The following is a 14,361-nucleotide window of genomic DNA, read 5'->3' on the forward strand; positions in this document are numbered from 1 at the left end:
AATTCTCCCTCTGTGTACCCGAACAGGCGCTGGAGTGTGGTGACTAGGGGCTTTTCACAGTAACTTAATTGCAGTGTTAATGTAAGCCAACTTGTGACAATAAAGATTGTCATTCGTATTAATATTACTACTCAATCTTGGTGCTGAAGACTGCTGGCCAAACGCTTTGGCTGCGACTTCTTGCCACCAGAATCCCCACTCTGACTCAGTTAAGGCTGCCCCCAGCGTAATATCACAGCGGGGAAGTTGGCTTTTGGGTGGGTGGTCTGACCACGGACCTTTCACTTGGGGCTGGGGGGCGTGCAGGAAATATGCCCCCTCCCCATAAAATCTACTCCATAATTTCACATCGACCCATGAAACCATGAAGACTTCCACACAAACCAAGACTATTCCGCCAATCTGTGTCACTGCTCAATCTCCAGTTGGAATTATCTATTGAATTTAACCCTTTGGTAACTCATCTTATAGTTATTTGTTATTATAGATTTATATCCTAACAAGGTTGGAATTGAAATGGATTCTTCTAATGTCCAGTTTATGTTTCTACTACTCAACCTAAATTCATATCCCTTTACTCCAGATTTCCCAATCAATACAAGTATTGGAAGAGATTCATACTCATCGGATCACCCGCTGCCATTTCTGCCACCTCCAGCTTTATGCCACCAACAAAACCCATATTACCCCAAATTTTGAAGATACCCAGCAACACCCTCATCCACTCTTTAGTGACCCCCACTCCCCACCCTTCCTGCTACCTTATTCTCTCAAGGCTGGAGCCTGGAACCTGAAGTAGATATGGGTCTAGGGCATTGCTCGGCAGATAGCAAGGACCAGGAGGTACTGACAAATGGGCTGCTAAGCAGCAGCTGTCTGCCTCCTGAAGGCTCGGCAAGGCATGACAGGCTTGGGAACAAGATGCTTCGTCAGACCTCAGGCAGCAAGCTCCAGGTGAGACATGTTAGCTTCAGGCTTCTGGTTCCAGGAATCGGAGCTAAGGCAAAGCGCATTGTAGCCATTCCCAGGTAAGTCTGTTAGTTGCCGCAAGCCCAGAGGTAAATCCTTAAGTGGGGCCGAGCTGCCAAAGCACATCTTTACAAGGTGCCTGCTACATTAGCACCACTGAGATCCATAACCATTGAGTATTTACACTTCTTGTTTTCCATTTCCTATTTTAACAAATGTTTCTGCCTTAAAGTTGTATCTTTGACCCACTGAGGAGAGACTGAGTTGGTTCGGAGTGTATTCGCTGGAGTTCAGAAGAATGAGGGGGGGGGGGGTCCACATAGAGACTTATAAAATTCTAACAGGACTAGACAGTGTAGAGGCAGGAAGGATGTTCCCGATATGGAGGTATGCAGAATCAGGGGTCACAGTCTGAGGATACGGGGTAGACCAGTTAGGACAGAGATGAGGAGAAATTTCTTCATCTGGAGAGTGGCCATCCTGTGGAATTAGTTACTACAGAAAACAGTTGAGGCCAAAACATTATCAGCAGGATTCTCCGTTGGCAGGATCTTCCGGTCCGCCAGCAGCATACCCACGCCCGCGGGTTTTCCGACGGCGTGAGGTGGCCACAATGGGAAACCCCATTGGCCAGCTGCGAGAGTGGACAATCCGGCTACTGGCAGGGGGGGTGGTGCCGTGCCAGAAAACACGGCAAGTGGACCGAAGAATCCCACCCTATGTTTTCAAGAAGCAGTTAGATATAATACTCGGGGCGAAGAGAATCAAAGGATATGGGGGGGAAGGCGGGAGCGGGCTATTCAGTTGAGTTGGATGTTCAGCCATGATCATAATGAATGGCGGAGCAGGCTCGAAGGGCCGAATGGCCTCCTCCTGCTCCTATTTTCTAGGTTTCTTTGTCCTTTCCTTCTGAAATAAAGAAGTTGTGGCATTTCCAGAAGGGGGAAATGACCTATAAATCTCTAAAGGGGTTAGTAGCTCAGCCACTAGTTATGGTATTTAACCAGCTGTGGACAAGTATAAACTGTAGGCCTCTTGGTGAGAGGGTTTTCACAATCTCGCGACTGCTTCATTTTGTACAAGGTACCAAATCACTGTCCTCACGCGGTTTACTCCTTCCTCAGTTATACTGTTCAGTACAGCAGCACTGGAACCCCTGGATACTCTTTGACTGTCTGACAATAACTGGGTCAAATTACATATCGCAGAGAGTGACTCTACAGCAGGCAGGATTGCATTACACATTCCAGACAAACGTGTGGCTGTGCCTTGTCCGCCAGGAGGACCAATCAGAAATCCGGTCCGACCCAGTTGTGGTGTAAATAAATGATTAAAGATCACAGACCTGAAACATGGGCTGGAATTCTGCAGAGGCAGCAGAATGAAAGTCTGTCCGCAAAACTGTCGCCAGGCTGAAAGCTGGGGGGAGGGGGGGGGGGGGGGGGGGGGGGGTGAACACTGCATCAGGGGGTGGCAGCAGGACCCACACCACATTTTCCCGGTGGCAGCCAATTAGGCTGTCCCATTAAAGACAATAACCTGCCCCAAGAGTGGCCCCAAGAGCTGTCCACCCAATCAATGGGCTGTCAGTTCAGCAGCCACCACTTGCAATGTCCAGGGCTGGGACTGTACCCACAGGGTGAGGGCGCATTGATGGCTGGGCAACCTCTAAGTGGGGTCAGGGGTTGCCCAGCGCCAGGCAGATAGGCACTGGCAAGAGGAAGAGGTGCCCCTCCGAGATCCAAAGACTGCTGAATATTTGCAGCATTTCCTGTTTTTCGTACAAATAATTGCTCGTTTTAAGTTCACAAAAACTATCAAACTTTTGAACCCATTCTATTAGCTTTCTCTTTAACCTTCTGTATTGTACTGAAAAGGGTCTTTATACTACACCTAAGCTTTCCATGAGCTGTTGCTTGAGATATTTATTGACATAAGGAATATGCTGTAAGATATCATTGATTAACATCAGCGCTCGATGAACATTGAAATGTATCAGACATGAAAAAATCTCTTCTTAAGTCCCAAAAGAAACAAAAAGCACTCAGGATAAACTCACAGGTGCCACCTTCTCCCTTTTTACAATTTATTATGATTCAGTTTATCTATATTCCTTAGAGTCTTGAAAACTGATGATCTAACCCTGAACTTCTTTTTTCAGCATTAGCACTCTCAGTTTACTCAGTATCTTATTGCAGCTCAGAGGCATATCCTTTGGTAGTGGCTCATTTGTTCCCTTTCTCTGTACCAAACTGGCCACGCTGCTGGATTGTGACCAGAATGACCCCACACAGCACCCATGTGGGGTCAATCCTGAGCTCTTCAAAAGTTAAGTATCAACATTGGTTTTACGCACTTCCCCACTTACTATACAACAGAAGAATTGTTTGTCACTGTTACCCCATGGTCACAATGAGTTATCCACGAGTACCCCCAGATCCTGCTAGCCCTGCCCAACATATAGCCAGCAATATGTACACATGCATGAAGCAGGCATACTTACCATAGAAGGAGCTGATTTGGAAATCTCTCAAGCCCGCGCTGGTGTGTTCGATGGTGGGTAAGCGGGGCAGCACATGGCGGGATGACCAGGGATCAGTTTCATGCTGGTGTGAATTTACAGCGGGATCTTCCACTGCTGCCTGCCATGGCTCATTGTAAAACCCGCCAGAGGCCAGTGAGAACCTCATTGGCATCCCGTTAATGGAATGCAGATGAAGGCCTGACTTCACGATGTTGGCACGAAAACACCCTGGAGTGAAACATGTTTGGAACAATATGGTGTGCAGATGTCGAGGCTCATCTGGGGCTGCCTCCAAAGTTCAGGACAGAGGCCATTCCCCATGAATACCACAGCAGGGGGTCTGAGGGGCATCTGCAGATGGATCTTCCAAATGAGATGACTTGAAGGGAGGTCCATCTTCCAGCCTCAGAATGTTCCAGAAGATTCACATTCCTTCTAAGGATGGCCATCCTCCGGCCTCAGAGGGCTCCTGAAGATCTGTCTTTATTTTCAGGAGGTTCGCCTTCTTTCTTCAATAGTGGGTTAGTGATGTTGGACTCCTCTTCAACATGACTCTGCACCATCCAGGCCTGCCCCACCACTGCAGACAGCATAAAACACCCGGGAGCATAATTAATGAGTTTGGAGCAGGAAGGTTTGGCGTGCTTTCCCGCCGGCCGCCACAGCGGGAAACATTCCATATTCCCGCTCCTGCCACAGCATTTAGTCTCAAATTTGGAGAATTCCACCTCTAGTGTTCCTATGGCAGGGGCTGGCATAACAGGAGCATCTTGAATGATGTGGGTTCCTACACCAAAGCTGGGATTTGGGGCTGGGTAGCGGTCAGGGCAGAAGGACATGTAGATGTTCCAGCCCACTGCATTGAGAAGAGGACTTTTGGAATCTCTCGGCTTACATTTTTGTCGAGCTATTGGATCTCTGTCTCTTTCACACCGCTCCATAAGCCCATCTTTTACTTGTGGGGTTGTAGAAGGTTTAGTTAAAGCCATTTTTAAAAAATGACCAAATAGTGTAAACAGGTAACGTCTCTGTGTGAGAGATTGAGCATCCTTTCAAACGTATATTTTTACACAGAGGGGGAGCAAGTTCATTTCCCTTCTCTTCATTGGTTTCGGACAAAGCTCGGCACAACATCGAGGGCCGAAGGGCCTGTTCTGTGCTGTACTGTTCTATGTATTCCTCTCCTTCACATTGTTTATTGCCATGCTGACAATAAGCGATTTTCATTTCATTTCATTTAGTTACCAGGACTATTTATTAAGCGACAGGGTCATAAAGGGCAGGATTCTCCCTTCCCCCGTCGTGTGTTTGCCCACTGCGCGTTGTTCATTGGCGGCAGGATTCTCTCTTCCCGCCACTTGTCAATGGGATTTTCCATTGAAGCCACTCCACACTGCCGGGAAACCCGTGGGCAGGGGTGCACTGCCAGCGGGAAAAGAGAATTCCAACACCTGGAGAATTCCGACCCATATGTGTAGATAAAGGACACCAAAAAACGCATAACTGCCTTGCAGATTTTACATGAGAAGTTAGGTAGAGGCCATGTTCAGGTGAATATGAAAGATCTGATCGTAGTATTCAAAGGAGAGCGGTGATTTCTTGGTGCGCTGCTCTACATTAATTTCTCAACCTGCACAAAATCATCCACTCATTTGAATGAGAATGCTAAAGCTGCCTGCTTGAGACACTCATACCAACAAACTTCGCAACCAAGGAATGACTAACCTCGTCTGAACTAGAACAGGCAAATAGTAGATAAAGGTAAACGAGATTTAAACAGCAATCATCACGGGGGCTGAAACCGGACTAATTATTTACTTTACAACTTAGCTTCAGTCGTAACTACTTTTATCTTATTTTGACCCAGTCACTCAGTCTCACTTTTGTGTTAATCTTAAAAGAAGCATTAGGCGCAATTCCTATTCAGTGAGAATCATTGCTATCATACATTTAACAAGAGTGAGAAAGGTTCCCTAATTAACAGCTGCACCCACCCATCACAATCCACGACATTATGTGTGGTACAAAGCAAGTGATCTGCTGGGCGGCACAGTGGTTAGCACTGCTGCCTCACAGCGCCAAGGACCTGGATTCAAATGCAGCCTTGGTTGACTGTCTGTGTGGAGTTTGGCTCCCCACGTCTGTGTGGGTTTCCTCCAGGTACTCTGTTTTCCCCCCACAGTCCAAAGATGTGCAGGTTAGGCGAATTGGCCATGCAAAATTGCCCCTTAGTATTTAAAGACGTGCAAGCTAGGTGGGGTAACGGGGATGGCGAGGGGGAGTGGGCCTCGGTAAGGTGCTCTTTCGGATGGCCAGTGCAGACTCGATGGGCCGAATGCCCTCCTTCTGCATTGTAGGAATTCTATATCATTATTCATCCCAAACTGGCATTTTCAGTTCTTTTGAGAAATTTACAGGTTTGTGCTATGTTCTTTGTGCAGTCACAAGGTATGTGAGTGTTGTGCTAGTGGTGGTGTTAATAAAGACAATACTTAGTTACAAGACTTCTAATGAGAAAGTAACAGCTTGCTTGTTTGTAATGACATTCTTCCTCCTTGAGGCCCCACAGGTAATTAAGTATGCATCTTTGGATCATATCCAGCATTTCCCAAAATCTACTTAACCAAATATGTTTTGGAGGAACAGCTTCATTTAGTTAACAGTGTAGTTTGCTGCATATTGTCTCTGTACTGCTGGGCAATGCTCCATTTTTTAATTGTCACATTACACTACAAGCAGTAGAAAGAAATGGGCCGAGATTCTCTGTCCCGCCAGCCCCGTTTTCCTACAGGCGGCCAATGGAGTTTGCCATTGTGGCCACCCCAACACTGTTGGGAAACCCGCGGGGTGGGGGTGCGCTGCCGGCAAAGCGGAGAATCCCTTCGACGGAGAATCCCGTAGATGGGCTAACAGCCCTCTTCTTTAAAAAATAGATAAAATGGCAGTTTTGTTGCCAACATTGGGCCATGAACAAATGAGGAAAAATATTCTTTTGAAAATGCACAACTCTTGAACGTATGATTTAATTAGGGGCAAAAAGAAGTTTGCCACTCATTTTTAAAATTAATTTATGGGATGTAGGTGTTGCTGGCTTCAACAATTGTTGAACTTCAACAATCACAAACATCTTCCTTTGTGTCACATATGACCCCAACCAGCAGACAGTTTTCCCCTGATTCTCATTGACTCCAATTTAGCTAGGGCTCCTTGATGCCATACTCGGTCCAATGTTGCCTTGATGTCAAAGGCAGTCATGCTCACCTCACCTCTGGCACTGCCTGGGGTGAGGCCTGAGGGGGCCTTGGGTAGGGGGGAGATGAGGGGGTGTTGCTAGGTTAGGGGAGATAAGGGAGGAGTCAGAAACACGGTGAAGGCTGAAAGGAGGGGGAAGATCAGGGCTGCCGAATAAAATGGCGCCCCGTTCTCCGGAAATTCCTCTAAGTGCAGCGTCGGGGGAGAGACATTCCCCGAGGCTAAATGAAAGGTCAAAGGGCCGCTGAATCGCACCCCAGATTTCCTACCATAAAGGATATTAATGAAACAGATGGGGCGAGATTGAATCGTAAAGGCTGCCGTGGGACAGGCTGTGACCCACGGCAGCCTTCATGCCCACTTCCGGGGCCGATTCTCCCCCCTGGGCGGGACTAGGAGCGCGGCCCCGTGCGTCACGGTGGCGCGGCCTTGACGATGGTCATCAAGGCCGCACGTCAAGCGCCACGCCGGCTGACGCGGCCGATGACGTCAGCCGCGCATGCGCAGGTTGGACAACGCCAACCTGCGCATGCGCAGTTGGCGTCTTTCCCTCAGCCGCCCCGCAAGACGTGGCGGCTTGGTCTTGCAGGGCGGCGGAGGGAGAAGAGTGCATCCGTTACGGACGCACGGCCCACGATCGGTGCCCCCCTTGGCACGGCCGTGGTACTGCCGTGCCAATCGGGCCTCCAGGTGCCCCAAACGGGCATCTGCCGCCCGTTTCACGACGGCAGCGAGCAGGTGTGTTTGCTGCCATGGTGAAACGGGCGTGAAGGCCCGGCCACTCGGCCCATCTGCCTCGGAGAATCGCCGCTCGCCGCATGGGTAGGGCATCGGGGGGGGGGAAGAATAGCGGGAGGGTGTGAAAAATGTCGGGAGACCCTCCCGCTATTCTCCCACCCAGCGTGGGGGGGGGGGGGGGGGGGGGGGGGGGGGGGAAGAATCGCGCCCATGGGCTTTTATGAAAATTGACAACGATTTCATGATCATCATTTTGATTTTCAGGTTTTTATTGCATTTAAACCCACCATCTACCATGGTGAGATTTTAACCCAAGTGCCTGGATTATTCGGCAAGTGCCAATATCACTAAGGTACTTCCTTCCCCCCTCATATAATCTTTAAAAAAATTATTTGCACATCCTGCTTTGCTTCAAAATCTATAAATTACTTTTTGAGGAATGTTGATTGTTTTTGCTCACAAATGAAGCAGCTAACTGATCCGCAGGCAAGCCCCTGTGTACAACAATGAGATGAACAGCCAATTTCACCTCATTTGAGGGTCCTGGTGAGGAGAGGCAATGGGCGAATAGGCTCCTTGCGCAGCTTCTTAAAAAGAAGCGTTGAGCATCAATTTACCTTCACCTGAACAGGCGGAAGAGGTTTTAATGCCTCACCTAAATGACAGTACCTCTGAAAGTGCAGCATTCCCCCAGTGGCTCACCTTCGTGCCAGCCTTGGGTATGTGTATGTGGCAATTGGACCCGAACCCATGATCCAGTAATTCAGAGGCTAGACGTCTGCGACTGAATCCAGCTGGCATGTGCATTAAAAATAGCAGTCATTCAGAATCCTTCCATTATAATATTTGCTTGCAGGACTCTCTGGCAGCCTGTGAGAAGGCAGAACCCTGCCTTCTCATCCTTGCCCTTCGCCTGAGGTATGGTAATCCTCAGGTTAAACCACCAACAGTCAGTTGTCCCCCTCAAAGGGGAAAGCAACCTCGGGTCATCTGGGACTATGGCAACTTCACCTTTATTAATCCGACTGTAGACCGCCCATGTTAAAGTGGAGAGTGGCTCAGTGGGAAGTCCATGCCCACAATTTATTGACCAGGCTCTGTAGTTTTGATTATTTCTAAGATAACATGTTACAATTTATTTTGGGGATAGACGAGAATGTCCTTCCCCTCAGTTATGCAAATGACAGATCAAGCACGGGGGTTCATGATGCAGACAGTAAATAATGTGTCAACCACCAAAGGACCTCAACGGAAGCATGAAAGAAATCAAACAACTTAAGAGAAGAGCACATAGGTGCACCCGACCCTTGCACTAAAGCAGCAAACCCTGGGCATGTATGCATGCATTGGAAAGTGGTCATTTGAAAAAGCTACAGCTGTACAGGCACTAAACGTTTCAACACAAATGCAGCGCTTCAGTGAAAACAACATGTTTATGCAAATTATACCATATATCGTGTTAAAGAATAATAAATGTAGGAAAGAAAACTAGTCTCCTGGGTCAGATCACCTGCTCTTATGCTTAAAGACAAAAATTAAAATAATAATTATAGGGTACAGTTGGTGGATCTTACAATGTGAACACACTGATCAATCTGCTGCCAGTATGTCTCGGAGGGAGAGTTTGGGAGATAGCTGGAGACTGGAGGGTTGTACTGAGCTTGTATGTATTGCCATTTTCCAATATTCTATGATTTGTACAATATATTGCATGGACGTGTTAACACACATGGTGATTATGTTCTAGAATGTTATGTTCATATTGTGAGTACAGTGTCATATGGGCGGATATGCTTAGTTACTCATTGTGCTTCATCAGAGAGTAAAGATAACATACTCACTCTCTATCCCTAGGTGAAAAGCCATTCTTGGAGTAATCCTTATCACCGATACACACTTTTAGAAAAAGATAGATGAGGAATCACAGGGTGAGACACCAAACGCTGGTTGAGAAAAGGGTAGGGAGCTGAATGCATCTCCTAAGTTGTACAGACATATAGACTACTGTGGACCCAAAATGGAGAGTGTTCTGACATCCAACATGATGCCGTCTCCCAATAAATGGAGCTCCAGTTTTCACTGCCATCTGTCATTGTGCCAAGGCCAATCTCACTTGGAGAATGGCTACCAGCAAACATAAGAATTGCTTCCAGTTTCCACGCCTCCATCACTTTCACCTGGTCCATCTCAGACACTTCTCTTCCCTTCCGTAATCTTTCTGTCTCCATTTCCGGCAATAGATTATCCACTAATATCCACTACAAGCCCACTGACTCCCACAGCTTTCTGGACTACAGCTCTTCGCACCCTACACCCTGTAAGGACACCATCCCTTTCTCTCAACTCCTTCGCCTCCGCCGCATTTGTTCCGACGATGCCACTTTCCAAAATGGTGCTTCGAAAATGTGTTCCTTCTTCCTCGACCGTGATTTCCCACCTACAGTTGTGGACAGGGCCCTCAACAGTGTGCGGTCCATCTCCCGCGCCACTACCCTCGCCACCTCCACTCCCTCCCAGAACAAGGATAGAGCCCCCCTCGTTCTCACATTTCATTCCACCAGCCTCCGTATGCAAAGCATAATCCTCCGCCGTTTTCGCCAACTCCAGCGTGATGCCACCACCAAACACATCTTCCCTTCACTCCCTCTGTCAGCATTCCGCAGAGACCGTTCCCTCCGAGACAATCTAGTCCACTCCTCCACCATACCCAATACCTCTCCCATCACCTATGGTACCTTCCCATGCAATCGCAGAAGGTGTAATCCCTGCCCCTTTACCTCTTCCATGCTTAACATTCCAGGCCCAAAACACTCATTCCAGGTTAAGCAGCGTTTCACTTGCACCTCTTTCAATCTGGTCTATTGCATTCGCTGCTCCCAATGTGGTCTCCTCTATATTGGAGAGACCAAACGCAGACTGGGTGATCGCTTTGCTGAGCATCTTCGGTCTGTGCACATTCAGGATTCTGACCTTCCTGTTGCTTGCCATTTTAACAAAAGACCCTGCTTCATGCCCACATGCCTGTTCTTGGCCTGCTGCAATGTTCCAGTGAAGCGCAACGCAAACTGGAGGAACAACATCTCATTTTCCGGTTAGGCACACTACAGCCTTCCGACCTGAACATCGAATTCAACAACTTCAGATGATCAGCCCCACCTCGACCCATTTGTTTTCATTTCATTTTAACTGCCTTTTACCATTTCTTTCTTTCTTAATATACACTTAATTCCACCCCCCCCCCCCCCCCCCCCCCGGCCCCCCCCCCCAATCTTATCCACCTTTTCTGCACCTTTCTCCTCTTTGCTTCCCCCTTCCCCTCCCCCCACACATACAGTTCATTCTCTGATGTTAGTTTCCCTGCTGTTTGACCTTTCACATCTTTTGTCCTCTCTGGGGGCTGCCATTAACACTCTTTCCCCTTGGTATCTGTGGCCATTAGCACCCAGTTTCCCTGGGTTTCTGTGGCTATGACTCATCTTTCATTCTCACTCCACAATATAAATATTTACCACTCCCTCTGTCTGTTAGCTTTGACAAAGGGTCATCGGACTTTAAACGTTAGCTCTTTTCTCTCCCTACAGATGCTGCCAGACGTGCTGAGATTTTCCAGCATTTTCCTTTCGTTTCAGATTCCAGCATCCGCAGTAATTTGCTTTAAAACATAAGAATGAATTGAGAGAAGCCAGAATTACCTACACTTTCCATGCTTACACAGAAAAGTGGGCACAGAAAGTAGATGCTTTCAAAGCATGGCAGACGTAGAATAGTGTAAGTGCAACTGGTTTGGTATTCATGTCACTGGCATTTTTATGCCATTAACTTAATTCATGCATTGGTGATATTTATGAAAATCACAGAGATTGCATGGAAGAAGACTACTGACAACGGTGCTGCTGTTGCATCATTGTTAGAAACTCGGGCAGCATGGTGGCACAGTGGTTAGCACTGCTGCCTCACAGCGCCAGTGGTCCAGATTCGATTCCAGCCGGGGGTGGCTGTTTGGAGTTTGCACGTTCTCCCCATGCCTGCGTGGCTTACCTCCGGGTGCTCCTGTTTCCTTCCGCAGTCCAAAGATGAGCAGGTGATGTGGATTGCCCATGCTAAATTACCCCCGAGTGCCCAAAGGTTAGGTGGGGTTGGGGTGGACCTGGGTGGTGTGCTCTTTCGGAGAGTCAGTGCCGATGCGATGGACCAAATGGCCTCTTCCTGCATTGTAGGGATTCTATGATTCTATGACCTTTTATATCATTTACAGCTCACCAGCTGGCAATGCAGCTGCCCACTAGTGCTACTTATTCGAGGAAGGGAGCACTAAAGCAAGTGTACATCCAACACGGAAAGGTTGACCACAAACACACACACACATACATACACACACACATACATACACACACACGCACACACATACATACACATACACACACATATACACACACACACATACACACACACACACATACATACACATACACACACATACACGCACATACACACACATACACACACACACACACACATACACACACGCACACACATACATACACACACACACATGCATACATACACATACACACACATGCATACATACACATACACACACATACATACACACACATACATACACATACACACATACACACACACATACATACACATACACACACACACACACACGCACACACACATACACACATGCACACACACATACACACGCACGCGAGGGGCAAAAACGTCAAAAAAGCGCATAAACTACCCCCATCCTCACCAGATTTAATGTACACAAGACCAGTTTGGACCAACAGTACCAGTCATTGCCCAGGTTTTAATGGTTTTTCCAACTGTGTATGCAATGGTGCACAGTTCAGTCACTTTTACTGTTATGCAGTCTACAATTTATTCATTGCAGAGAAAAGAGAATGGAACTTTTTGAAAAGAAAATGCTGTTGACTCCTGAGATCGTCGCTTTGGGCACCTGGGCTGTACGAGAGCAATGGATGATAGCCTTTCCTGCCACTCGCAGGCCTCATTGTAGCTATTCAGACAATAGTCTGAAATGATAAATTAACATCCTCATCGGATGGGATGTCGCAACATTTTAAAATCATTTGGACAGCAGAGTCTAGGCCCACTGGACTACCTAATCTGAATCAAATCTACAGAGGTCTGATTTCCAACCTAAGCTGGTAAGGAGTTAATAAAACCTCTGAAGGAAAACCTTAGCTGCTGAAATCTGAACAGTTTCTTTTTGTTTCTTCTATGCAGATGGAAGGAAGAATAAATGATTTATTTTAGGAGCAGAGCCCGCCAGAGACATTGCAATCCTGTGCACCCCTGCTAATAGCAAACTTGACCACAAATAACTTCTTAGCATGGACTTACCCCTGGTGGCTCGCTGTGGAGTATTTCTGTGACTTTTTCCTCCCTGCTGTTGAGCTGAAGCCACACTGGACAAGTTCTTATGAGTTTATCCAGGATGCTGATGCCTGGAAGTGGTAATGGCAGCGAAGGAACAGGAACTGGGAGAGGCGGCCCGCATTCATCGTTCACACCTAGCAGGGGGCTGAATGGACACAGAATATAAGTTTTCTGCATTTTCTGGAAGACACAGTATATGTGGCTATCGGATCAGCCACATCAGCACACCAACACAGTGTTGGCAATGAGCTCATTTGACACAATAGCAGGAGTGAAGTCAGACTTTGCAAAGTTGAAGCTGCAGTTTAATGCAAGAATATGTGAAATGCATTAGGAGAAAGCTCCTGGGAGAGTAAGAAGCTTTATTTTTTCCCCAAAAGGCGTAGCAATGATTGGTCTGTTATATGTTAAACTACATACCCTGGCATGTCTCCAGTTTCCACTTCTTGTCCAGATGCTCTCTCCATCATCGCTCCCCTCGATCAGCTCTGCTGTGCAGACCCATTTAAGAAGCACACTGACTTAAGCACTCCCGTTTCCAAACTACACACAAGGGCTCCACATTTCACGAAAAGAATAGCGCACTTTGCCAGAAAGATGGCGTGCAGTGAGCTATGTTGCCTTTAAAACATTAATAGAGGCAGAAGCACAGGAAGGCGTGTGCTGTGGCTTCTCTTTCTTTGACTTCCTGTGTTTAGTGAACAAACGGGGGATCTCAGGAAGAGGCAGCTCTAAGTGGTCAAGCTTTCGGTATTACTAACTCAAGCTTCCAAGGCTCAGGATTTTTCACAGAAAGTGGGAGGAGCATTGACTTCATCTGGCAACATTTGGAGCTGAATCTGCTTTAAATCTGGCACCAGAAAAAAAAAGCACTCCAAGTATAAAATTAAGCAAATGTATTATACCTTGCAGATGTGGCCACATTGCTGAGACTATTCTGGTGCTATGACACACTGTGAGAAAGTCTTTTTAAGGGTGAGTAAGCCTTCCTCTCCCTCTTCCCCACCCACGCCCACCCAAACACATTCTTTTTCCTAAATAAGACCAGACCGTTTCCATACTTCCAGCATGCACCAATTAAACCTGGCTTGGGGAGGTCTGTAAAGTTTTTGAAACTGTTTAACTGGATTCAGCGGATTGGCAAAGGGAGCTGCATCAGCAAATTTCAGAGGAGGCAACGCAAACACAGTTTGCACGATTAGACAGAAGGCTTTCAAAACACGCAACTAGCCAAAACGATTGGCTGTGGGAAAAAAAAAGAAAAATGCACTGAGCAGAAAGCAGGTGATGGACGGTAGCAATCTGAGATTTTCTTCCAAAAAAAAAAGTTTCCGATCTCATGGCCATGATGTGTGATGGAATCTGGTATCCTTCACATAAACAGTTTGAGGCAACATCTGTTTCCAGGGCTGAATTCGAGCTGAATTCTTTAAATGCTGCAATAGGAATCTCTGACTTCACTC

At 47.2% G+C, this 14,361-nt stretch overlaps 1 protein-coding gene across 1 annotated transcript in view; it reads right to left on the bottom strand.

Moving 5' to 3' along the window:
* The window catches only part of rin3 (Ras and Rab interactor 3), a 148,960-nt gene extending 135,089 nt beyond the window's left edge, over positions 1 to 13,871 (bottom strand). Inside the window, exons 1-2 of the mRNA XM_038775235.1 lie at positions 13,319 to 13,871; positions 12,863 to 13,043 (exon numbers count right to left, since the gene is read on the bottom strand). Coding sequence (XP_038631163.1) covers positions 12,863 to 13,043; positions 13,319 to 13,368 — 231 coding nt within the window. The 5' untranslated portion in view covers positions 13,369 to 13,871. The remainder of the gene's footprint in view (positions 1 to 12,862; positions 13,044 to 13,318) is intronic.
* Positions 13,872 to 14,361: the final 490 nt, after the last annotated feature.

This window comes from Scyliorhinus canicula, chromosome 2, assembly GCF_902713615.1.
Source record: "Scyliorhinus canicula chromosome 2, sScyCan1.1, whole genome shotgun sequence".
NCBI lineage: Eukaryota > Metazoa > Chordata > Chondrichthyes > Carcharhiniformes > Scyliorhinidae > Scyliorhinus > Scyliorhinus canicula.